General features: G+C 35.2%; 3 protein-coding genes and 1 pseudogene across 3 annotated transcripts; 1 reads left to right on the forward strand and 3 right to left on the reverse strand.

The window, feature by feature from the left end:
* The first annotated feature begins 3027 nt into the window (after positions 1 to 3027).
* On the forward strand, positions 3028 to 7814 carry LOC127181105 (hemagglutinin/amebocyte aggregation factor-like; annotated as a pseudogene).
* Positions 7815 to 9804: 1990 nt separating this feature from the next.
* On the reverse strand, positions 9805 to 10914 carry LOC127180421 (hemagglutinin/amebocyte aggregation factor-like). Its single transcript, XM_051134437.1, has 5 exons — positions 10775 to 10914; positions 10620 to 10692; positions 10269 to 10457; positions 10042 to 10191; positions 9805 to 9931 (listed from the first exon to the last, which is right to left on the reverse strand). The coding sequence occupies exons 1-5, from the start codon at positions 10827 to 10829 to the stop codon at positions 9886 to 9888; spliced, it is 513 nt and encodes a 170-aa protein (XP_050990394.1). The 5' UTR covers positions 10830 to 10914; the 3' UTR covers positions 9805 to 9885.
* Positions 10915 to 15338: 4424 nt separating this feature from the next.
* LOC127180419 (hemagglutinin/amebocyte aggregation factor-like) lies at positions 15339 to 16620 on the reverse strand. Its single transcript, XM_051134435.1, has 5 exons — positions 16476 to 16620; positions 16308 to 16380; positions 15802 to 15990; positions 15575 to 15724; positions 15339 to 15464 (listed from the first exon to the last, which is right to left on the reverse strand). The coding sequence occupies exons 1-5, from the start codon at positions 16528 to 16530 to the stop codon at positions 15419 to 15421; spliced, it is 513 nt and encodes a 170-aa protein (XP_050990392.1). The 5' UTR covers positions 16531 to 16620; the 3' UTR covers positions 15339 to 15418.
* A 4003-nt stretch (positions 16621 to 20623) lies between these two features.
* Positions 20624 to 22856, reverse strand: LOC127180420 (hemagglutinin/amebocyte aggregation factor-like). The gene is made up of 5 exons (XM_051134436.1): positions 22760 to 22856; positions 22596 to 22668; positions 21103 to 21291; positions 20865 to 21014; positions 20624 to 20750 (listed from the first exon to the last, which is right to left on the reverse strand). Exons 1-5 carry the CDS (start codon positions 22812 to 22814, stop codon positions 20705 to 20707), a joined length of 513 nt encoding a protein of 170 aa, XP_050990393.1. The 5' UTR covers positions 22815 to 22856; the 3' UTR covers positions 20624 to 20704.
* Between the last annotated feature and the right edge of the window lie 3834 nt (positions 22857 to 26690).

A 26690-nucleotide genomic window follows, 5' to 3' on the forward strand; every position in this document is an offset into this window, starting at 1 on the left:
CAAAATATCTCTTATAGTTTTGTAGTAGAAAATGAAATGACATGAGAGAGTTTAAATTATGAAAATGTTCACTTGTTGGTGAATAAACCCCTAAAACAGACATTCAATTTAACTTTTAATCATTTTGTCTTATAGCAGGCAGTTTACCAATGCTCACAACCCACTAAAGTTTTTAAAACAGCTAATAATGCAAAACCCAGGGATGTGAACCTTTGGTTTAGCAGCTGTAAACCACATCCACAATGCCAAACCCATTCTATCCATTCGTCAAAACGATCAGGTTGGGAGAATCAATTTTCCAGCCAAAGGCAGATGGTTAGAAACTCAAAGCCCCAGAACACGGCTAAACGAAAAGCACGCCACATCCTCAGCTTGAGTTAGTCCTGAAGATAAAAGCTTCAGACGGCACACGCCGAACGAACACGCTGGAACCGAAACCTTTAATGGAGCCTTCAGACCAGAGCGCCGTTCCACCGGGGATTTTATGCTGTGGTTTTATTGGAAATGTGAATGTGATTTCCGTACGAGCCAACATAACATCACAACATTGATTGCTTTGGATTCTGGGACATTCTATGGGATATGCTGGACTGACTTCTACAGCTCGAGGCCCGAGAATGGAGTTTATCATCCGCTTTAAATGGCTAAAAGACTTTATTGTCTAGAAACACAATGTGCAAATCCAAAATGTCCCAAAGGAGCCTTGGTTTGTGCACATATACACATAAACATTAATAGGTGATCTTCAGATTTATATTGTTTACTTATAAAGCTACATTAGCGGTCAGAAGTCTAGAATAATTACATTGATTCCATAACTTGCTCACCAATGGAGTGAATGGGTGCCGTCAGAAAGAGTCCAAACAGCTGATAAAAACATCAATAATCCGTAAGTAATCCACACCACTCCAGTCCATGAATTAACATCTTGAGAAGACAAAGGCTGCATGTTTTGAAGAAACAAATCCATCATTAAGATAAAATGTGACGCTGGACCACAAAACATAAGGGTCCATTTTTTGAAATTGAGATTTATACATAATCTGAAAGCTAATAAGTAAGTTTTCCACTGATGTATGGTTTGTTAGCATTGTTAGGATACAACTAAGGTGCAAAAAAATCAAAATACGTTGTCCAAATTAGGTTTTTAGCAATGCATATTACTAATCAATAATTAAGTTTTGATATATTTATGGTAGGAAATTTAAAAAAAATATCTTCATGGAACATGATCTTTACTTAATACCCTAACCATTTTTGGCATAAAAGAAAAATCAATAATTTTGACTCACACAATGTATTGTTGGCTATTGCCACGAATATATTTATACATTTATGACTTATGACTGGTTTTGTGGTCTAGGGTCACAAATACCATAATCTAAATATCCAAAATCCATAATAACACTTTATCCAGTAAAAAAAAGTCCATCTCATTTTGTCTTTCACATCAAAAACAACCCACATATCTGTTTAGAGATGTTTTGGCTTGTAAACAATACTTGATTGGTGCAGATTTCTCTCCTGATTCAGAAGAGAACACTTTTTCATTGGAGGAAGTTAAAATGTCTTAACAATGGATTGGTTTCTTACAAACACATAGTTTTTGGCTTTTCAAGATGTTCTGGAGTGGTGTGGATGACTTGTGGATTATTGTGATGTTTTTATCAGCTGTTTGGACTCTTCTGATGGCACCCATTCACATTGGTGACCAAGTGATGCAATGCTACATTTCTCCAAACTCATCTACATCTTGGATGGCCTGGGGCTGAGCACATTTTCAGCAAATGTTCATTTTTGGATGAACTATTCCTTTCAACCAGATGTGATATTCATATACACAAAAGAAAAGAAAAAAGAGAACAATAGATTGCTGTAAACTGTTAACATGGTGCCAAGATAAATATATGCAGCCTATACATACATATTAAACCAGGCCTGACACATTTCAAAAGGTGTTGCTTGCAAAGCTATAAAGCATCTGCATTCATATATTAGCACAGAGGACATTTGAGGCCTAAAACAGCAGTCGAATCCTGTGAATCCTCACACACACGCACATACATACGGTCATATAGCCAGAGCTCTTGAGACTCTGTTCACTCTATAATGAGGCGTCAGGCTCCAGCAGCACTAATGCGAAGCCCCCAGGTAATAACTGCACACTGTTCCACATCTCCTCTCTTGTATTGCTCCTCGAGAGCAAAGCAGAGAAGAAACGCTGTTCTATATAATGAACGTGTGTGTGTAAGCAGCAACTGGGCAGTTATGTGTGTTACTGCAGTTTCTGGTGGTTTGTGTTGCGGTGAGCTTCCTACTGAGGCGCCACACCTGCCTGTGTAATTAATCAACACTGGATCACACACACACAGAGAGGACAGTAGAGAAAGACCATCTGCCCTGCAGTGTGTGCATGCATGTGTGTTCACATACTCTTATATCATAGTTTGTGTAACTCTGTTCCAAAACCCATGCTGTCGACATGCAGGGGTCTACTAAGGCAGCGTACTAACTAGGGATGGGAATTGTCAGGATTCTAATGATTCAGGATCTGATTGCATTTAATGATTCAGCTTCCATTAATGAATCTTTCAGTACTTGGAGAATAATAGCTCCTACATGTGAAGTTTCCAAATAAACTAACACAACCAAGTTTTTGTATATGTGTATATGTGGTTCACGGGAAGGCGTAATATACATAATGGTTTTCATACCATAAAACCTTTGTTTTGTGCTCAGCGACCCATTTTTGGCTGATTTTGATGTTTGTATTGGATAATTTTCCAAACACTGCCATATTAATAAGATTTCTACCATTGACAGTGTTTGATAACAGATTAACAAACATTTATTAAATAATGAGATCAATCATTCTTTTTCTGTTTCAGTTGAAATCTGGCTCGCATCATTTTGAAGATGTGTTTTGGAAGGACACTTTTAGTGTAAATGACCGTACCTAATTTCTGCTTTCATGTGTTCTGTTGATTTCAAATGATCTTATTTAATGGAAACATTCACAACTGAAACATGTGCATCCATCTATACAGGCCAGAAACTATATCAGAGGTGCCAAAGAAAGACTTAAACACAAATTTCTTCAAAGCGAGCATAGAGGGTAACCTAATCATTTCCTTTTCTATATTAGCTGTTTTAGCTATGCAAATATTGGGATATTGCACATAAAATAGCATTGGATATAAATGCAAAGATGCGTATAAATAAAAATAAAAATAAAAACGTGCATAAAACATATGCACTCAACTGAGGTGGATCTGAGGTTTTTATCTGTTAGGAATGCATGCATCAAACCCAAGATGGAAACATATTTACTGTACAGTTGAGGTCAAAAGTTTACATCCCCCTTTCAGAATCTGCAAAACGTTAATTATTTTACCAAAATTAGAGGGATCATACAAAATGCATGTTATTGATTATTTAGTACTGACCTGAATAAGATATTTCACATAAAAGATGTTTACATAAATAATAGTTGTAATAATAAATATGACCCCGTTCAAAAGTTTACACCCCCTTGATTCTTAATACTGTGTTGTTACCTGATGATCCACAGCTGTTTTTTTTTGTTGTTGTTTGTTTGTTTGTTTGTTTTGTTGTTTTTTTTGTTTTGTTTTTTTTGTTTAGTGATAGTTGTGGTCATGAATCCCTTGTTCCCTTCAGAAAAAATCCCTCAGATCCCACAAATATTTTGTTTTTTCCAGCATTTTTGTGTATTTAAACACTATCCAGCAATGGCTGTATGATTTTGAGGACACTGAGGGACTCATATACAACTATTACAAAAGGTTCAAATGCTCACTGATGCTCCAGAAGGAAAAAAACATGCATTGAGAGCTGGGGGGGTGAAACCTTTTTGAATTCGAAGATCAGAGTAAATTTAACTTATTTTGTCTTCTGTGAAACATGTAAGTATCTTCTGTAGCCTCTGAAGGGCAGTACTAAATGGAAAAATCTGATATTTAGGCAAAATAAGAAAAATGTACACATCTTCATTGTGTTCAAAAGTTTTCACCCCCCGGTTCTTAATGCATTGTTTTGTCTTCTGGAGCATCAGTGAGCGTTTGAACTTTCTGTAATAGTTGCATATTATTCCCTTAGTTGTCCTCAGTGTGAAAAGATGGATCTCAAAATCAAACAGCCATTGTTGGAAAGGGCTGAAGTACTGAAATGCTGAAAAATTTGTGGGACCTGGATGTAATTGGATAACTGGACCAATCAAATCATGCATCATCTCAAAGGTTGACATTATAACCAGCAATTCCAAGTTTATTTGTCACAATTTCGAGTTTGTATCACCCAGTTCTTTTTTATTAAGAAATAAACCCATCTCAATTTTCGAGTGTAATTATTTGCAAATTTGGCTAAGCAAATATATTTATCTTCATACAAAGAGCCTTAGTCTTTTGTGAGTAAATTTATACAACTCCCATTTCATAAAATTTAACTTTAACTTTCAACATCCACCCAACACAAAACTAACAGTAATGTTTATTTTATAGCAATGCTTATCTCTGTTTACAGTCATGATATTTTCTCACAGACAAAAACCCATGATTCCCTGATAAAAAGGAACAAAGCTACACAGTTAAGCAGGTCAGATTGGCTGAACTGTGTGAAAGATTCTCCAAAAGCATCAATATTAATAAAAGTTTAATTTGACCTGGAGCACAAGATATTTCATGCAGACATGCCAGGGAAGTTTTTACGTCTGTAAAACTCTATAAAACTGTATTTTTAAGACGTTTCTATACTTCTCCTATACTTTCTATACCTCCCAAGGAAGTCAGTTGCTGGCAACTCCATCATTTCTGCTAAAAAGCAAATTGCCTTGAAATCAGTCCCACCTGTTCATACATGACTAGAACCCGCTAGTTAATTAACAGACTGACCTTACATTACGTATAGGTGATCTTAAGTCATGAAGTCCTAATAAAAGCATAAGTTTTGTCTCAAGTTGTCTTGTAACGTCACACCACCACACAATGAGGAAACTGGCTTCATTTCTACTGCTGATCTGCTGATAGGTCTGTTGGCCAACGGACAAGGTAGGGAACTTTATGAAAATATATTTTCTTCTATTAATCAGTATGTTTGTTAAGTACTCAATCTGAATCAAATCTCACAGAGTCAGGCTGGGAGAACGCCTATGATGAGCCTCTAGACTTAATCAATATCCTACATGAAGAGGTGAGTAAAGCAGACTGTATTTGGTGAATTAAAAGTCATGTAAAGGGCCAAAAAACACATCAAGTTTACAATGAAATGCTCATTATTGGCCATAAAATATAATTTATCTAACTTGCAAAACTTAAAAAATTAGGGAGCAAAAAATTAAACTAATTGGAAATGAGCAAGAGCCAAAAATCCATTTATATAGACCAGTTAGGAGTTGACGTCACAGTGGTTGCAGAATAACACTGGTAACATGTGGAGGTAAATAAGGGGAAAAAATATTTTTGTGCCTTTTTGTCAAAATCAGAATGCATGTAATTTTTTATAGAATACTGTCGTCAAAGACGCCATTTGAAACTAAATGCAAATGTTTAAATGGACATACTATGGATGAAAATGGCTATGATTACTCTACTTTTAAAGCATAAATTTGATTTAAACAATAGGTCTACATAATAATCACATATGCTGTTCATAGGAGACGTATTGTATTATCCCTACAGTTACAGCATGAAATATTATTTAAACCTATTACTATTAACATTTTACAATTCTGGCTTTTTTCTTGCAAATGCAAGTTTATATCTCCTAATTCAGACTTTATAACTCGATTTAACTCAAAACTAGTGAGTTTGTTCATTCTGAGGGAAAAAAAAAGACGAGAGAGAAAAAAAGAGAGAATGATGAGTTGTTTTTCCTTATTAGAATTGTGAGATATATTCTCGGGAATTGCAAGAATAAAGTCAGAATTTTTAAATTACAAAATCAAATTTACCTTTTTTTTATGCTTTTATTATTCCATGGCTCCGAAGACTGCTACTTGAACCGCCCACAAAAACGTCATCCCTATTTTGGAACACTATCTAGCGTCAATTTTGTTGAATAACAGTGCTTATCGCTGGGTGACAAGCTCTTGTAATATGCAGAGAACATTTAGAAAATGACATCTAATCAATATAATCTGTAATCTTTTTAAATCTAACTATTTTGTACCACATCCGTGTAATTCTCTAGCCGTAAAGGCTATCTCTCCTGGGTTTTTTTGCAACCATAATGCGCACGCATCCCGAATGTTTGCAAACCTGGTCTATAAATTCTCAAAAATTATGCTTTTGTATTATTAATGAAATACAACACAAAAGTACTTATATATAACCAGAATGTTGTATTATGGTAATTAAATTCTATTATTACACTTCTTTCCACACTCAAAAAAATAATTCATTGGATGAACTCAATTTAATTAAGGGCAGGATTTCCGTCCAATAAATATGTGTAACCCAAACTCATAACAATTAAATTCATGCAATCAAATGTAATTGAGTTGGGCTAACTCAATTTGATCAAATATAGTTTAAATGAAACTCATACATTTATGAAGTCATTATTCTATGCTCAAACTAAAACATTAAACTGGAAAACAAATAACTATGCAGAAATCCTTCCACACTCAAAAAATTATACATTCGATGTACTTAACTTCAGGCATTTACCAACTTCTTAGGCATTAGCCATAAGATGGCTTTCCATGGTATACCCAATGTAGTTGTTTATTTTATTATTAAAACAACTTTAACTCATGTTAGCAGGTCCTCAACCCAAGCTCATGCTCTACACTTTACCACAGTGGTAACCCCCCCAAAACATTAACTCTCCATAAACTGTTTTAAATACAAACATTAAAGAACATTAAACATTAACAAGTCTCCCAATTGTATAATCTTAATTTAAAAATGCATAAAATAACATTTTATTTCATCATTTACTCTCTTTGTACAAAGCATGCAAAGCATGATGGGAAGGGGCCTATTTAACTGAAACATGTTCTTTCAAAATGAAAATATTGAGTTGTACCAAAACGCAACTGTTTCAAGCAGTTTAACACAATGCAATTGTATAAATGGGAAACCTAACACAATGGTGTTAAATGAAAAGGATTTTTTAAAATAATCTGAACAGTGTTGAAGAATCATTTTTATGAGTGCATAACGAAACCAAGCCAACATCACAATTATCACGAGGACCGAATGTGGGAGTTCGGCTGTAAAGACACCTTTGACTCTGCTTCAGAGTGTTTCTTGTCACCTAACGTCAACGATTTTAACCAAAAGTTCACCTTTGAGTGTCCACCACAACACATCATTACGGGAATGAGCAGCTACCACAACAACAAGCACGAGGACAGACGGTAAGCCCTGATTTTGCATCGATTTAGCCTGAGTTTGGCCAAACTGATATCATTACTGTGTTTTCACACAGGTGGCAGTTTCACTGCTGTAGAAGTAACTCCCACTGTACTACTGACTGTGTGTGGACTCCTTTTGTGAACTGGTTTAGTGAGTATTTCCACTGGACTGTACCAAACCACAACTACTTGGTGGGCGCTGAAAGCTACCATGAAAATAAGCATGAGTAAGTACAGCTCCTCAAAATAAGACGTGCTTCACATGAGCCTGAAGGGAGTGTTTTGGGAACTAGCAATTAAAACCTGTTGTAATACTAACATGGTGTCTTTTTACATGTTTTTCAGAGACCGGCGCTGGAAGTACAAATACTGTGCCGAAGCGGAATGTTTAGACTGTCACAAAGTCGTTCAAAGAAAATACACTGAAATTCAAATCTGAATGGAAAAATATTTTAAAAGCGTATGAGAGTGTCTGTAAAATCAGACATTTTGCACTTATCAATAAAATTTGGTTCCAGGTGTTCTGAACAAATAATAATTATGATTACAAAACTGATTAAATAATTAGTGTATGTAGAAACAAAAACTCTGAGATCACTTTTTAATGTACTTTTCAGTATAAATTATATTATCAGCATAATAATCAGCACAAGACGTTGAATTTTGAATGGAAAAAAATGTATATGAATTTCAGAATGTCTTCAGCACGGTTTGAGAAGTTTCAAAGAGCATCAGGCTTCAAGAGCATCTGACATCTGCACAAAGAAATTTGCATGGTCGTTGTCACAATTTGCTTATTTGTATTTAGTGACCTATAGAAATGTGCCAAAATCACACCTAATAAATAACAAAATATAATAATATAATAATTTGACATGGAGCAGGAGTCACACTTTTCATCGTGTTGTTGCATTCACATGGGCGTCGGAACCATTGAATTGTTATAAGAGCTTAGCACTCAAGTGTTTACAGTCATCCTCCAGTTATGACTGACAGTATTAGATGAGTAAATGAATGAATGTTACTTTAAAACATGTATTTGCTCTGTAAACTCTTATCTTGAAAGTCAACATGCTTAGAATATTTCCCAAACCTGATCCTGGAGGAACCACAACTGTACACATTTACAATATTTTCATAATCAAACACCCCTGATTCAATTCACCAGCATGCAATGAAAAGCAACTCCTTTTATTTCAACTTAAAAACTTGGGTTCAGTTGCTGCCTTAAATTGTACAATTAAAGTAAAATTAAATTGTCGGTAGAAGTTATTTCAACCTAAATTATAAGAAACTGGCTTTAAAATGTTGAAGCTCTTGTGACTTATAAAAAAGCAGAAATTGCTTAACTGGCTTTGATGAGTTGTAAGTGAAGCAAAGTTTACAATATAATTATCTTTCAATATAATAAAGTTCAGCACAAAATGTAAATGTAAAGTACCATTTAAAAATGTACTCTAGGCTTTTAGGCTAGAATGTGAACTCAACATTTTCTTAAAATGTTAAAAAAAATTTATTATTATGGCATTCTCCATTATTATGAGTCACTCCGACCCAGAAATACATTTTAAATTGTATGCACTATAATTAAAAAAAGGTTTTTAATAAGCTTTCGAGATGTTAAAGGGTTTAAAGGGTTTAAATGGTTGTTGTTGTCTCTAAATGTAAAATTTATTTTTAATTTGAGCAATATGATCATCTATAGAGGTGCTTTCAACTGTGTGGATAATTACCTAAATAAAAAATAACAAACTAAAGACATTATTGGGCTATGCTATGCCACTGAAAACAAAAGTTCATAGAAAGATTTCATAGATTTCATGGAAACATTTCAAAGAAAAAAAAAAAAAGGGATATAAAATGCATTGTGTTTAATAATAATAAGAGTAACTGCATGGCTATTTAAATAGTTAGTAGTTTAGTTTAAAACTGGATTTAGATTTTTTTAAAATGTACTGTAAGGGAATGCCAACAATTTTTTTTTTATTGTGTAAAATTTTTTTTTTTTTTTTAAGAAAATTAAGAAAAATTATTAAATTATAAACATTTTATTGCATTAATTTTATATATATATATATATATATCATAACTGCGTTATGAGCCATTTTCTTTTACAACTTACATTTTTCCTTTGTAAGTTTTTGCAGTACATTTTACACATGGAACTAAGTATTATCTATGCATGCACACACACTTTTTAATTTAACACAGGTTTTTATCTTGCAATTTTAAATTTGTGAAAAACTTTTTTTGGCCAATGTCTGAATTTGGCACATTTTGGACTTTTAGAGGTTAATTAGTTCACCTGCTGTCAGTAGTTGGTCAAATCAATGATCACTGATCAATGAAAATGAAAAACGTTTGATTTACTGAATTATTTCAGCCTATCGACACATACACACACACACACACACACACCAGCCACAGTGTTTGTTTTCAACATGCATTTATTTCATAGGATCATGAGAGAATATTCATCATGAACTGTAAGAGAGTATTAAATCCTGGAATTAACATTTGTATTGGACACAGGCCTTGTACGCCCATCGTCGATCTCTGAAAGAAGGATAACACATTAGTGAACAACAGAGAACAAAATCTGACATGTTCAACTAGCTTTGCATATTAATCATTGGAAATAACATGAGTAAATAAATTCTACTCACTCTTGAGCATTTTGATGGTAGCTGTGAACGCCCACCAGAACGTTCTGGGAAGGCACAGTATAGTGGAAGTACTCATCAAAGTTGTTCACGTACGAGGTCCAATGACAGCTTCCAGAGGTGCACGGACTTTTACAGCAGTAAAACTTCCAGCTGTGAGAAAACATTGTTTTGGCATTAGCTCAAATGAGCTCTAGCAAGTTTAAGTTTAAAGATCAGTCAAAGCTCACCGTCTGTCCTCATGGGGGTTGCTGTGGTAGCTGCTCATTCCTGCGATCACATGTTGTGCTGGACACTCAAAGAGGATCACTTGGTCAAAGTCATTGACGTAACTTGTCCAGTAACATTGTCTGGTCTGGCCGTAGGTGGCTTGACAGGTAAGGTCCCAAACCCGGTCCTCATAGTGATCGTTGTTTTCACTTTTAAGTTAGAATAAAGAAAAAAGTTGTTTAGAAAATGCAAAATTGCATATTACAACTGCATAGAGTTTTACATTTAAATTAGGTTAAGGAGTTTTCTAACAGTATATGACATTCTTCCATGGCATTCATCTTTTTACAACATTTATAAGCGGTACTCACCTCGTTATGGAGGATATCGACTGGCCTGTAGGACATTGGAAATTTAAAGGCCCATCATAACTGTTCTGCCAGCCTGTGTAGAGATGGATATTTCAGCTTGGAAAATATTTAAATATCAAACAACACAAAAAGATTATGCTACTAAAGTCACTCACCTCGTGAACAGCCCAACAGTCCAGTCAATAGCAGAAGCAGAGCAACCGTCTTCATAGTGTTCAGGGATGCGAATGCAATTCGTGGTGTTTATCTACGCTTTTGACAGTGCTTGTCCTGACAGAGTTCTTTTAAATGCTTTATTACACGACTAAATCCAGCAGCGGCCAATCACGAGTCTGAGTCACAACAGGAAAATTTTACAGGAGACGGAGATCAAAATATTTACCTTAGACTATTATATTATCTAGTGTGAAGTGTGTATTTAAAGTTAATTCTTCCGCAATGAAATCCTACTGATGCGTAATCTTCTCACCTCGTGAATTTGCATCTGTGTGTTGACATACTTTATACATTATGTGCTGTTATTACATTACGAACTGCGATTACATTATCAATTGCTGCAGTGCGTTTATAATATAATACATTTCTCATATGCTGCCTTAATATATTATGTGAAAAATTGTTATTACATTGAAAAATCATTTGTACACTATGAGCTCAAGATTTCATTACATTTTGAGAAAATGATTACATGTAATGAGAATTAATAGTTGCTTTTTATTTCTATACTTTTATTTATAAAATCAGTCTTCTGAGATATAACTCACATTTGCAAGAAAATATCAAACTAGTGAGCTTGATAACTCACAATTAAAAAAGTTTTTATCTATTTCTGAGGAAAAAACAGTGAGTAAAAAAGTCTAAATTGCAAGATATAAACCTGAGATAAATGTTTATACATACTGATTACTTACAATTCTGACTATTTTCTTGCAACTGTGACTTTAAATCATGCAATTCTGAGAAGAAAAATATAGATATATAAGATAAATATATATATATGTTCACAGACAATAAATAGAAGCTTAACTTAAAAAGCAATTACCCAAGACATTATCCAATTTACAAATTTGTGTTTTTGGTGTTTTGTTCGTATTTTATTTTGCATACTGAGACGTGCCACTATGGTTCCTCATATTACAAAAAAATAAAGAAAAAAATATATAAAAAATGTAATAAATTGTTATAAGAGCACAGCACTTATGTTGACCATCATCTTCTAGTTATGACTGATAATATCAGGTAATTTCAGATGGATAAATAGACACCCCCATCACTTTAAACATATATTTGCTCTGTAAAATTTTATCTTTAGACTCATGTGGTTTTTGTAGAGCAATGTTTCCCAACCCTGTTCCTGGAGGAAGAACAACAGTACAATTTTATAATATTTTCCTAATCAAACACACCTGAACACACCTATAATAATTATCTTACAATATAATCAACTTTAGCACAAAATATAAATGCAAAGTAGGCCATTAGGCTAAATAGGTTAATTTTATGATTATGACATTCTCCATTATTTTGAGTCATTCTGAACCAGAAGTACATATATATATATATATATAAAAACAAAAAAAGTTTTAAAAAGGTTTTTTTTTTTTATCATTTTTTGAGATATGTATAAATGGCTGTTGTTGTCTAAAAAAAAATGTCACATTAATTTAAAATTTTAGCGACATGATCCTCTACAGAGGTGCTTTTTATTTTTGTACATAATGAAAAACAACAAACTCTTATGTGTATAAATTATGTTATGTATAAATTATATAAACTGCATTATGTTTAATAACAATAACAGTTGTATGGCTGTTTAAAGGTGACATATCACAAAAATCTACCTTTTTTGTGTTTAAGCCCTGGTGAAAAAAGCAGCATATGCTGGTAGGTATGTTTTGGTGCTGGTTTATGCTGGTCATGTTTCTGGTCAAGCATAAACTAGCAAAGGACCAGCATAAACCAGCTAAGTACCAGCATAAACCAGCAAAGGACCAGCTTAAACCAGCGCCAAAACATACCTAACCAGCATATGCTGTTTTTTTCCACCAGGGAGTGCTGTAATCGGGTCTCCAGTGCATCTACCAACCAATAAAATGTGAAAGGGCGGAACTGAAGACTGCTCTTATTAGAGTTACAAATTATCTGCTCTTGTCATCCGATCGTGGTTGTATCTCTCTGTTAGTGCTACTGGATCTTAGTGCTGCGTTCGATACTGTTGACCACAACATTCTCTTGAACAGACTTGAAAATTATGTTGGCATTTTTGGTAGTGCATTGGCATGGTTCAAATCATACTTATCTGACCACCATCAATTCCTGGCAGTGAATGAAGAGGTATCATATCGGTCAGCGCAGTATGGAGTACCGCAAGGCTCAGTACTAGGGCCATTACTTTTTATGCTTTACATGTTACCCTTGGGTGATACCATCAGGAAATATGGCGTTAGCTTTCACTGTTATGCTGATGATACTCAGCTCTGTATTTCTTCGCGGCCCGGCGAAACATACCAATTTGAAAAACTAACGGATTGTGTAGTTGAGTTAAAAAATTGGATGACAAGTAATTTCTTACTGCTAAATTCTGAAAAAAAAGAGGTGTTAATTATTGGACCTAAAACCTCAGCGTGTAATAACCTAAAACACTGTCTAATACTTGATGGCTGTTCTGTCAATTCTTCGTCATCAGTTAGGAACCTAGGTGTGCTATTTGATGGCAATCTTTCCTTTGAAAACCACATCTCTAGTATTTGCAAAACTGCATTTTTCCATCTCAAAAATATATCTAAATTACGACCCATGCTCTCAATGTCAAATGCTGAAACATTAATTCATGCGTTTATGACCTCAAGGTTAGATTATTGTAATGCTTTATTGGGTGGTTGTTCTGCTCGCTTAATAAACAAACTCCAGCTGGTCCAAAATGCAGCAGCTAGAGTTCTTACTAGAACCAGAAAGTATGATCATATTAGCCGGTTCTGTTGACACTGCACTGGCTCCCTATTAAACATCGTATAGATTTTAAAATCTTGCTAATTACTTATAAAGCCCTGAATGGTTTAGCTCCCCAGTACCTGAGCGAGCTCTTATCGCATTATAGTCCTTCACGTCCGCTGCGTTCTCAAAACTCTGGCAATTTGATAATACCTAGAATATCAAAATCAACCGCGGGCGGCAGATCATTTTCTTATCTAGCGCCCAAACTCTGGAACAATCTACCCAACACTGTTCGGGACTCAGACACACTCTGTCAGTTTAAATCTAGATTAAAGACCCATCTCTACTTAACCTTGCTTACACATAACACGTCAACATATTCTTACAATTCAAATCCGTTAAAGGATTGTTAGGCTGCACTAATTAGGTCAACCGGAACCGGGAACACTTCCCATAACACCCGATGTACTCAGTGCATCGTCAGAAGAATGGCATCTACGCTAATATTAGTCTGTTTCTTTCTTATTCCGAGGTCACCTTAACTACCAGATCCAGTCCGTATCCAGATCAGATGGTCACTGCAGTCCCCCGGATCCAATCCGTACCCAGCCCAGACGGTGGATCAGCATCTAGAGACGACCTCTACAGCCCTGAATGTCAGCGGAGATCACATCGACTAGATGAGCCCCAGAGACGGATCCCCAGTGAACCTAGACGGCTGTCGCCACAAGACCACGGGAACCTGGTGAGTCCTCTGCGTCTGGCCAGAGGAGAACTGGCCCCCCGACTGAGCCTGGTTTCTCCCAAGGTTTTTTTCTCTATTTGTCACCGATGGAGTTTTGGTTCCTTGCCGCTGTCGCCTCTGGCTTGCTTAGCTGGGGACACTTTCTCTTCACATGATATTTTATTTTATTGTATTTGATTAACTACCTTTACCTGAAAATTGAGTGCTTATTGTTGCCCTTTTGCATTGTTGATGTACTATTTCCTATTTAATACTGTACAGCCGCCTTGCCATAATTCTGTATTGTTAAAGGCGGTATATAAATAAAGGTGACTTGACTTGACTTGAAGAGCACCAGGGCAGAGCAGGTGGATCAGAGGTCCACAAGGGCGTAGCTGAAGAACACCAGACTAGAACTGAAGACCACCGGGGCAGAGTAGGTGGAGTTGAAGAGCACCAGACTGGAACTAACCACCACAGCTGAGCAGACAGGCCAGAAGATCCCCACGGTGGAGCAGATGACGAAAAAAAAGAGCAATCCACAAAGAGGCATTGGTCAGGGCAGGCAGCAAACAATCAAAACAAGGTAAGAGCCCAAGGATCCAAACATGGACTCCATTTTCCATAATTCTTTGCCCGTACTCTTTATCAATTGCAATCACCTGTCTCTCATCAGTCTATCACTATAGGAATGGCACATACACACACTCACATCTCAAAACAATTTACCTTGTTTTGATTGTCATGAGTGCTGCCACGAGCTTGAGGGCATCCCATCTTGTATCCTTTACCAAGAGTTATGGAAAATGAAGTCTGGGGTGAATGGTAAAGGGTACAGGATGGGGTGCCCTTAAGCTCGTGACAGCACTCATGACAGGCTATATTTGTTTTTCTGTAGTATTTACTTCACAAAGTCATTTTTACAATCCCACCGTGCTGGAATGAATTTTAAATTTGTGAAAAAATGTTTTTGGCCAATGTCTGAATTTGGCACATTTTGGATTTTATGCTGTCAATAGTTGGTCAAATCAATGATCGACACATACACACACACACCAGTGTTGTTTTCAACATGCATTTATTTCATAGGATCATGAGAGAATATTCATCATGAACTGTAAGAGAGTATTAAATCCTGGAATCAACAATTGTATTGGGCACAGACCCTGTACGCCCATCGTCGATCTCTGAAAGAAGGATAACACATTAGTGAACAACAGAGAACAAAATCCGACATGTTCAACTAGCTTTGCATATTAATCATTGGAAATAACATGAGTAAATAAATTCTACTCACTCTTGAGCATTTTGATGGTAGCTGTGAGCACCCACTAGAACATTCCGGGAAGGCACAGCATAGTGGAAGTACTCATCAAAGTTGTTCACGTACGAGGTCCAATGACAGCTTGCAGAAGTGCACACACTTTGACAGCAGTAAAACCGCCAGCTGTGTGAAAACATTGTTTTGGCATTAGCTCAACTGAGCTCTATTAAGTTAAAGTTTAAAGATCAGTCAAAGCTCACCGTCTGTCCTCATGGGGGTTGCTGTGGTAGCTGCTTATTCCTGCGATCACATGTTGTGCTGGACACTCAAAGAGGATCACTTGGTCAAAGTCATTGACGTAACTTGTCCAGTGACATTGTCCGGTCTGGCCGTAGGTGGCTTGACAGGTAAGGTCCCAAACCCGGTCCTCACGCTTATTGTCGTGTTTGCTTTGTTAAAATAAGTTGAAATAGAGGAAAAAAATTGCAGTAAAATTGCATCTATATTTGCATATCAATTTTAAAGGCTAAGGAGCTTTCACAAATGAATTAAACCAGGTAACGTGGCATGAATGAATGGGGGAAAAAAGGGATTTTTTTTTAAATGATAATTTAATTTAAATTAATTTAAACTGATATTGGTGGGTGCCATCTCCCAAAAATCTGCTTTTGCAGATGGGATCTGCAAACAACTTGTGAATTCAAAAAAGCCTTCACAGTTTATTATGTTAATAAATGCTCAATACACATTAAAAAGAGCAACTCACCTCGTTATGGAGGCTATCGAATAGCCTACAGGACAGATAAAATTTAGAGGCTCATCATAGTTGTTCTGCCAGCCTGTGTAGAGATGGATATCAAACCAAATTTAGCTTGGAATATATTCAAATACCAAATAACACACACAAAAAAATTATGCTACTAAAGTCATTTACCTTGTGAACAACCCAACAGTCCAGTCAGAAGTAGAAGCAGAGCAACCGTCTTCATAGTGTTCAGGGATGCAAACGCGATTCGTGGTGTTTATCTACGCTTTTGACAGTGCTTGTCCTGAGTGCGTCCTTTTAAATGCTTTATCACATAACTAAATCCAGCATCAGCCAGTCTGAGACTAAACAGGAAAAATGTACAGGCCACTGTAATCAAGATATTTATCTTTTTGTTTTGTATAATTTAATGTTGTTTTAGATATTACATTATTTTAAATTCTGTTGTGCAAACTTCCATATAAATGTGTCCACAAAAAAAAAACACCACTCTAGAAACCACTGAAGCCTATTATCAAAAAGCATTAACAAGCAGATTATGTATTGTAGATTTACATATTACAAATTGCACACTAAATGGAGAGTGTTTTTGTTGTTTGTTCATATTTTATATGAACAATATTAAACTGATATATAAGTGCAGCACTCAAGTGTTTACCATCATCCCCTGTGTAAATGTTGGGTAAATGAATGAAAATTACTTTAAACACATATTTAGTCTGTGAACCCTTATCTTTGGACTCATCATAATTCTATTTCCCAACCCTGTTCCTGGAGGAACAACATATTTACAATATTTTCCTAATGAAGCATGCAGTGAAAAAAATATGAAAATGTCTTTCCTGTTGACTCTCCTCACCAACAGTCTTAATCTAACCCATGAAAATTATATTTGTCGGTGTAAAATCAAGCTGATTCAGTAAAATGAAATCATGTTTTTAAAATTATGTTTTTAAAAATATGTTAACATATATATTGTATTAGATTAGCTAACGTTAAGGGTTCAGATATCAGATCACCCTTATGGGGACAACTATATTTTACTGCAGAGAATACTTCAGTTATACATAGGTTTATCACTGTACAGCTGCTTTGAAACAATCTGTATTGTATAAAACACTATATAGATAAAGATGACTTGATTTGACTTGACTGGAAACGTGCTGCAAAGATTAAATTACAATGTTACATTTTTAATTACTATTCCCCACCTCCAGTTCACTAATTATGGGATGTCACATGAAGTACATTGCATTGTTTCAAACAGTATCCCATGCAGTTTCCTCAGATGTATACATTAGATTTCAGCAAATGTAGTAGGTAATCACATTGTATTCACAGTTTACACATTGCATACTGCAATATAGTAGAAGTTGCATGATAGTATGCCACTCAAACATGGGTTCTATACGGATTTCAGTGTACTTGAGCTGTATTTAGCGGATTCATGCATACAGAAAATTAGCATACTATGCATTGTATACATATGGACACTGCAGAAATAGTTTTAAACTTACTGTTTGTGTAAAAGTAATTCAGGTTTCAGCTCTACAGATGGACAGACAGACAGACAGACTCCTGGGTGAGGAAGGAGCATCAATAGCAGGACAAATGAGGCTGGGTTTCCGATAACCTTTGGGGAAAGAGATCGGGAGTTTTTAAGCGCTTTTAATCAATGTTTATACTTAGATCCAGATCAATCATTCGACCTTCAGTGTGTGTTTGAGATTCTCTCCTGGAAATAACACTCTCAACTCTTCACACTGCAGGTGACGTCTTATTAGGGCAAATTACCGCTCTGTGGCAACGTCTTTATACACAAGTACAAAAATGGGTTTCAGATGGCTTCCGAGCAATAAATACACCCAACAATGAGTTAATCAAACATAATGGGTGCAGATCGGATTAAACTAGAATAATAAAATGTAGTTAAGATTGAATTAGCCACATTCAAAGCCTGGTTTGAGCATTTAGTATGCTTGGGATGCTTCACTGTTCACTGTATTGATTCTGATTTGGCTTCTTTTAGAACTACTTTTGTTAACAGAGTAGGAAAAAACATGATGTAACTGCCAACACTGTCTAAAATGTAAGTCAAAAATATAAAAGCAATATTACACACCCAATGTGATTAACAACAGCTGCACACTTGCTTGATATTGCCTAAACAGTGCCTTTAAAATTTCAGTATGATTCCTGATTTTGGAAGGATGGATAAACAGATGGATAAATAGATCACAGATGCACCTAATTTAAAAGGCAAAACAGCCTGATTAATTGTCCGGCCAATTGGTCGCCACAATCTTACAAAATAGTAAACTTCAGCACAAAATGTAAATGTAAAGTAGTCTTTTAGGCTACAAAGTGAACAACATTTTCTTTAAAAGGTTACCAATTTTATGATTATGACATTGTCTATTATTTTGAGTCGCTCATACGTTTTATGAACTAAATTAAAAAAAAAGTTTTTTATTCAATTTTTGAGACAGAGTTGTTTAAAAGATTTAAATGGTTGTTGATGTCCACAAGAATGTCAAATTTATTTATAATTTTAGCAACATGATTCCCTATAGAGATGCTTTTCATATTTGTAGATAATGAAAAACAACAAACTGTGTGTAAATGATGTAATGTATAAATGACATCAGTGTATTTACAAACTCAAAGCGTGAAAAACAACAACCCAGTAATTGTGTTTTTGGTAAGCCCTTTTCTGCAAGCGTATGAAAAAATGAGCATGTTAGATTTCACTCCACTCGTGATGTGGTGAGGGGATCTTATTATAATATTTTCACCCATGGCACCACCGTTGTGTTTTTGCGATGGTGTAAGAGTTCTAACGGCATGCCAAAAGTTCGAGCAAAGCATGCCTACTGTTCTGCCGTTGGCTGCACAGATGAGCAAAGAACACTATTTAGTCCCAGCCTCAACTGAGACATCAGTGATCAGCGGATTTATTGATTTATTTACTGTATATTATGCTGCTGCCACACAGATCTAATATAAACATGCAGTTTTATTCCCAGCTGTTTACCTTCACAGACATGTTCACAACTGTTTATGTAACTCCCATGTGTTTTTAACGTAAACTTGTGTATTTGGCAGTTTAAGTGGAATAAGACATGAAAGAGAACTTGTACTCACAGTACTCACATGATGTGATACTTTCCATGCACACGCTTCAAATGTGTGCACTCAGAAAACTCTATATCAGAAGTTTAACTGGTTTTAAAATGCATGATTTCAGCGTGATAGACATGATAATCAAATATTACGTTATATGGGTTGCGGACATGGAAAAACAACTCGAAGCAACAGTGTTAAAGTAACCTGGCAACACAGCTATGAGCTGTAAAAGCACAGCCCTGTTCTGGAAAAGGGGCGGGGAGCAGCAGCTCATTTGCATTTAAAGAGACATGCACGAAAACAGCATGTTTCTGCTTCCACTCAAAATGGACATTTTCAAAATGATATACTGTAATAAATGATATGTTGGGTATTTTGAGCTGAAACTTCACAGACACATTCTTGGAGACACCTGAGACTTAGAGAATACTGTTTTTTAACATTTTTTTATTATATTACGAGCTCAAGATTTTTGAAAAAAATTAACAAAAGTTATTACATTATGAACATTTTATTACATTAAAAATATAATATTTTTCACATTATGTGCACTTTTTACATTATGAGCTGCTACACACACTGAAAAAGTTTTTTTCATTAAAAAAATGCAATTCATTTATATTTTGTAAGTTTTTACCTGATTAAGTTAAGTAAAATTCTTTAAAAAAAAATGTAGAAATTAGGCTACATTATTTTTTTCTGTAGTATTTGCTTCACCACAGAATCATTTTTACAACCCCAACGTGCTGGACAGGGTTGCCAAGTCCGTGGTTTTCCCACGGAATTAAGCTACTTTAACACTGTTGCCGCGGTTGAAGCAACCACAATAATGTGATATGTATCCCCTGAAATCTGAAATTACTAGGGGACCCCCCTCGAAATGCAATTGGGCTAGTTTTGAACTAGCTTTGAGTAGCAATTGGGTGGGTTATGCTGTGAAAACCTGGCAACCCTGGTGCTGGAATGAATTGTAACATTGTAAAAAAAAAAAAAAACTTTTTTTGGCCATTGTCTGAATTTGGCACATTTAGAGACTTATTTATAGGACCTTTAGAGGTTACTTAGTTAGCCTGCCGTTAACAGAGTTGGTCAAATCAATGATAATGTTCCTGAAAATGTAAAATGTATGTTTTAATCCAATGATTTCAGCCTATCGACTCATACAAACACACATAGATGAGCTGCAAGTGTTCGTTTTCAACATGCATTTATTTCAGAGGATCATGAGAGAATATTCATCATGAACTGTAAGAGAGTTTTGACTCTTGAAATCAAACATTGTACTTGACACAGACCTTGTACGCCCATCGCCGATCTCTGAAAGAAGTACAACACATTAGTGAACAACAGAGAACACAATCAGACACATCTGACTAGCTTTGCATATTAATCATTAGAAATAATTTAATAGAGTAAATAGATTCTACCCACTCTTGACGATTTTGATGGTAGCTGTGAATGCCCACCAGAACGTTACGGGAAGGCACAGTCCAGTGAAAGTACTCATCAAAGTTGTTCACGTACGTGGTCCAATGACAGCTTGTAGAAACACATGAACTTTTACAGCAGTAAAATTTCCAGCTGTGTGAAAACATAGGATTGGGATCAGTTCAAAATGAGCTCAAGAGAGTCAAAGTTTACAGATGAGAATCAGTCGATCAGAGCTCACCGTCTGTCCTCATGGGGGTTGCTGTGGAAGCTGCTCATTCCTGCAACCACGTGTTGTGCTGGACACTCGAAGAGGATCACTTGGTCGAAGTCATTGATGTAACCTGTCCAGTGACATTGTCCACTCTGGCCGTAGGTGGCTTGACAGGTGAGATCCCAACGCCGGTCCTCACGCTTATTGTTGTGTTCACTTTTTTAACGTAAGTTGGAATGGAGAAAGAAAATGCAAAATTTAATATTACAATTTGCATTTAAATGTTAAAGTAAAAATCTTCCAGAACAAAAATTGACAGACAAATGTACTCACCTCTTGTCGTCCAAGATCTTCATGTCTTTCTTTCTTCAGCCGTAAAGAAATTATGTTTTTTAAGGGAAACATTTCAGGTTTTTTCTCCATATAATGGACTGATATGGTGCCCGATTTTGAACTTGCAAAATGCAGTTTAAATGCGGTTGTAAATGATCCCAACCGAGGAAGAAGGGTCTTATCTAGCAAAACGATATTTATTTATATATATATATATAAAAAAAAACACAATTTATATACGCTTTAATGTCAAACGCTCATCTTGTCTTGCTCTGCCTTTTTTCCGGTTCATGACAGTTAGGGTATGTCGAAAAACAAGGGTGTTTGATCTTCTTTGCATGTTGACTTTGCAAAGACTGGGTCGGTACTTCTGCAGCGATGTAGGATGATCTTGAAATAATTTTTGAAGTTTTGAACTATTGGAGTTTTTCGACATACCCTAACTGTCTTGAGCCAGAATACACAGAGTTCAGGGAGAGCAAGAGCTTAAAAAGTATATCAATTGTATTTTTTATTGAAAATCGCTAGATAAGACCCTTCTTCCTTGGCTGGGATCATTTACAACCTCATTTAAACTGCATTTTGGAAGTTCAAAATCGGGCACCATAGCAGTCCATTATATATACAGAATATTATATATAACAATTTCTTTACGGCTGAAGAAAGACAGACATGAACATCTTGGATGACAAGGGGGTGAGTACATTACCTGTACATTTGTGTTTCCAGAAGTGGACTTCTCCTTTAAAGGCTATGCTGCTTTCTAACAATTTATGATGTTGATTTATGGCAAAGCCAACCTTAACATACACAGACATCCCAAATCCTTCTGGGAGAGTCTCCCACATATTAATAGTGGCTCAAAACTAGAATTTGAGCAAGGTGGGAGGAAAGCCCTGATTTTAGGGTATTAAAGTGCATTTTCTGCAATTCAACCAGTTGTCAACAGTGACTTGTAGACTTGGTATGCATGTGTACTCAGTGTTTACACCAATACGGAATGAACCAAACTGGATAACGTGGCATGGGAATGGGAAAGAAAATGTATATAATGTATTTAAATAACTTAAACTGATATTGGTGGGTGCCTTCTCCCAAAACTCAGTTTTTAAAGGTGGGATCTGCATGCAACTTCATAGTTAATCATGTTTATAAACGCTCTGAACACATTAATAAGCAGTACTCACCTCGTTATGGAGTATATCGACTGGCCTGCAGGACAGTTAAAATTTAGATTCCCATCATAGTCGTTCTTCCAGCCTGTGTAGAGAAGGATATCAAACCAAATTCAGTTCTGAATATATTCAAATATCAAATAACACAAAAATATTATGCTACTAAAGTCACTCACCTCGTCCACAGGCCAACAGTCCAGTCAGTAGCAGAAGGACAGCAACTGTCTTCATAGTGTTCAGGGATGCAAATGTGATTTGTGGTGTTTATTGTCCTGAGTGCGTTCTTTTAAATGCTTTATCACATGACTAAATCCAGCAGTGGCCAATCACATGTCAAAACATAAAACTTTACAGGGCAGTGAAATCAAATATTTATCTTAGGCCATTATACAAACATTTGTTTTATGTAATTTAATGCTATTTTGCATATTATTATTTGGCAGTTATTTGAAAACACCTCAAAATTAAATTGCATCTATTTGTTTATTCAAAGACATGTCTCTAATACTTAGCTTTTTTTGACTGTTAATATTAAGAGCCAAATGATTTTTTAAAGGTTTAGCTAGCTATTCAACCTCTCAGAAAAAAGAAATTGTGAGACATAAACTCATATTTGCAAGAAAATATCAGGCTTGTGAACTGACATTTTCCCCTCAGAACTGTACTTTATAACGTGCAATTGCTTGCTTGTATCTCACAATTCTGACGTGCAGTTGTTATCTCAATTCTAAAAAAAAAAGTCAGAATTGTGAGATAAAAATTACTTTTTTTTATTCTGTGGTGGAAACAAGCTTCCATATCAATGTGTCCACATTAAAGAAAACAAAATCATGGGGAACCACCCTCGAAACCACCATAATAAAGCCACGTGGCTTTATTATGGTGGTTTCGAGGGTGGTTCCCTATGTGCATTTCCCTATGTGCTCTTTCATTGGTGCATTAATCCATTAAATCACCTGATATACAAAACCATGATCCGCGCCACATATTAAAGCCTTTTTTCTTCGTTTTATTATACAAAGATTACCAATGGGACAAAAACACAAACGTTTTGGGTTTTGTATCCACATTACCATTATCATAAAGCAATTAGACATTAACAAGCAGATAACGTATTGCAGATTTACATATTACAAATTTCATATTACAAAAAAATAAAAAATTGTTATAAGTGTGCAGCATTCAAGTGTTTACCGTCATTGTCTAGTTATGACTGACAGTGACAGATGGGTAATGTAGGAATTTGTCTTTAAAACAAATATTTGCTCTGTAAACCCTTATCTTTGGACTCATCATGATTCTGTAGAGCAATGCTTAACCAACTCTATTCCTGAACCACAACAGTACACATTTACAATATTTTCCTTATATCAAACACTCCTGATTTAATCCATCAGCACACGCTGAGTGAAAATATCTTTCCTTTTGACTCTCCTCACCAAAAGTCTGCTTGTTGGTGTAAAATCACGTTGATTTGGTGCTTTTCACTTAAAAATAAACTAAAAGTGTTAACATTAAAATGTGTTTACTTTGGTAAATTAACTGGTGTCTAGTCAAAAATATAAAATATAATGATCATGTTCGAATCAAACTGACTATACATTAGGTTAGCTAACAATATAGCTCCTTACGGGAACAACTGTATTTTACTGTATAGAGTACTACAATTATACATAGGTAATACTTAACTATAGCTGGGTTTTCCAAAATATCACAAATAATTTTCTTAAGATTTATGGTAGATTATGACCTACATATTAGGTAAATTAAATGACAACGATATTATTATTTTTTATAGCTGTTTTGCATCATTGTTTTCCTGTTTATAACTGTACAGCTGCTTTGAAACAATCCGTATTGTATCCGTATAGTTTATTTTATTAAGTATACTTAAGTAAAGTTCAAGTATATTTTTAAGTTTACTTTATGTAGTAAGTATACAAAATATCAGTGTGATAGTAGTATGTTTTAAGTGTACAATTTCAATACTACTTGGGACTAAATTGGCCCATTTTCTAGTATATAAAAATATAACAGTAGTAAAACACAACTAGTTTACATCTGTGTTTTTAGTTTGTACTGCAAGTATACTAAAAGTGATCCTATAGGTATACGGATAGTTTACTAATTAAATACTTTACGCATTTTTAGTACACTTTGAGTAAACTACTTGCAATAGTTTTATACTGCAAGTACACTCGTCAGTTTTCTTTAATTGAACTTCACATCATACTTTAAGTATACTACTACACTGTAAAAATCAATTTGTTGAGTCAACTTAAAATAAATTGTAACCTGGCTGCCGTAAAATTTTAAATTCAGTCAACTCAATAAAGTTTATTCAACTTGAAATGTTAAATTATACTCTCTCTCTCTCTATATATATATATATACACACACACAACGTAGATATCTGAGTTGAATCAACTTAAAATTAAGGCAGCTGGGTTACTTACCCATCTGTTAAGTTTAGCAGAAACAAATATCTAAGTTGTTACTTAGTACAACTTACCATTTCAAGTTGACTAAACTTATTTTAGTTGACTGAACTTAAAATTTTAAGGCAGCAGGGTAACAAATTATTTTAAGCTGACTTAAACTACTATGTCCCTATTTAGATATTAATTTTGTGAATATTTTGTTATATGAGTATCTGAACATACAAAACATCCAAAGAAAGAAGAGGTCATTTGCTTGTAAATAAAAACATTTTAATCTAGCTTCATGCATTTCTTTTTTATAAACACTTGAACGTGGTTAAGTTTCATAAATTTTTGCTACAAAGAACCTTTTGTGAGACAGAATGGTTCTTCAGATGTTAAAGGTCCTTTATGGAACCATTTAGACAAAAAATTGCATTGTGAAGCACCTTTATTTTTCACGACTCGAGTGTATTGTGTGTACCGTTGTGGCTCCCGCTGGTGGCAGGACTCCCTGCATTTGGGGTAAAAATGAAGGAATTATATATTGTGTAAAGTGCCAAAACAATAAAAGGAGACCCAGGCTGCACTGTATGTTTGTTCACATGCATCTATCGGATTGACTGCCTTCAGCTGAGGCAAGTTTTGGTGACAACTCCCCCTACCACACAAAGAGTTTTATCTCTCACAATTCTGATGTTATAACTTGCAATTGTCAGCTTGTATCTCACAATTCTGACTGTGCACTTGTGACTTTAAATGTGAATTCTGAGGAAAAAAAAGTCATAACTGTGAAATAAGTTGCAATTATTATTTTTTTAATTCTGTGGTGGAAACAAGCTTCCGTATACTAAATGTGTCCACATAAAAGGATAGGGAACCACCCTCGAAACCACCATCATAAAGTCGCTTGGGTGGTTCCCCATGTGCATTACCATTATCATAAAGCAGATATCATATATTGCAGATTTACATATAACAAATGTCACTCTAAATGGAGAATGCTTTTTTGTTGTTGGTTATATTGTATTTTGCATAGGACACCAAGTAAGTCAGATGTGCCGCTATGGTCCTTCATATTACGAAAAATAAAAATTGTAATGAGTGCAGCACTCAAGTGTTTACCATCATTCTCTAGTGTGGACTGACAATGACAGATGGGTAATGTATGAATATCACTTTAAAACATATTTGCTCTGCAAACCCTTATCTTTGGACTCATCATGATTCTGTAGAGCAATGTTCAACCAACCAATTAAATAATGTTTTTCACTTAAAAATAAAATATAAAAAATGTTAGCATAAAAATGTGCTTACGTCAGTAAATTGTGTCACTCAGTGGCCATGTCTGCATACACAAGCACAAAAATAGATTTCAGATGGCTTCCAAGTGATAAATACATCCAAAGACAAGTTAAATAGATACAGGGTGCAGATCGGATTAAACTAGAATTAGAGCTGGGTGATAAATAGATAACGATAATTATCACTCTATATAAATTTCCTCAATAAATGATAACAAGAGTTCAATAAATGTTCGATATAATGTTTATGCAGCAAAGGTAGAAAAAGAAAGAGCGCTAGTTATTTAAAGCGCACCACCCGGACCGTTTTTCAAGCTGGGATCAAAGTTATTATTACTAAGTATTATTACTTATTACTAGAGCAGATGTGTTCACTCGCTGAT

This window comes from Labeo rohita, chromosome 18 (genome assembly GCF_022985175.1).
Source record: "Labeo rohita strain BAU-BD-2019 chromosome 18, IGBB_LRoh.1.0, whole genome shotgun sequence".
Lineage (NCBI taxonomy): Eukaryota > Metazoa > Chordata > Actinopteri > Cypriniformes > Cyprinidae > Labeo > Labeo rohita.

Excerpts from the sequence above, each read along its gene's own strand:
- LOC127180421 (XM_051134437.1), bottom strand. The coding sequence starts at position 10,829 with ATGAAGACGGTTGCTCTGCTTCTGCTATTGACTGGACTGTTGGGCTGT. Across the intron at positions 10,693-10,774 it reads ACTGTTGGGCTGTTCACGAG|GCTGGCAGAACAGTTATGAT; the intron begins GTGAGTGACTTT and ends ATCTCTACACAG. Across the intron at positions 9,932-10,041 it reads TACCATCAAAATGCTCAAGA|AGATCGACGATGGGCGTACA; the intron begins GTGAGTAGAATT and ends TCCTTCTTTCAG.
- LOC127180419 (XM_051134435.1), bottom strand. The coding sequence starts at position 16,530 with ATGAAGACGGTTGCTCTGCTTCTACTTCTGACTGGACTGTTGGGTTGT. Across the intron at positions 15,725-15,801 it reads AACCCCCATGAGGACAGACG|CTGGCGGTTTTACTGCTGTC; the intron begins GTGAGCTTTGAC and ends GTTTTCACACAG. Across the intron at positions 15,465-15,574 it reads TACCATCAAAATGCTCAAGA|AGATCGACGATGGGCGTACA; the intron begins GTGAGTAGAATT and ends TCCTTCTTTCAG.
- LOC127180420 (XM_051134436.1), bottom strand. The coding sequence starts at position 22,814 with ATGAAGACAGTTGCTGTCCTTCTGCTACTGACTGGACTGTTGGCCTGT. Across the intron at positions 22,669-22,759 it reads ACTGTTGGCCTGTGGACGAG|GCTGGAAGAACGACTATGAT; the intron begins GTGAGTGACTTT and ends TTCTCTACACAG. Across the intron at positions 21,292-22,595 it reads TCGATATACTCCATAACGAG|TGAACACAACAATAAGCGTG; the intron begins GTGAGTACTGCT and ends ACGTTAAAAAAG.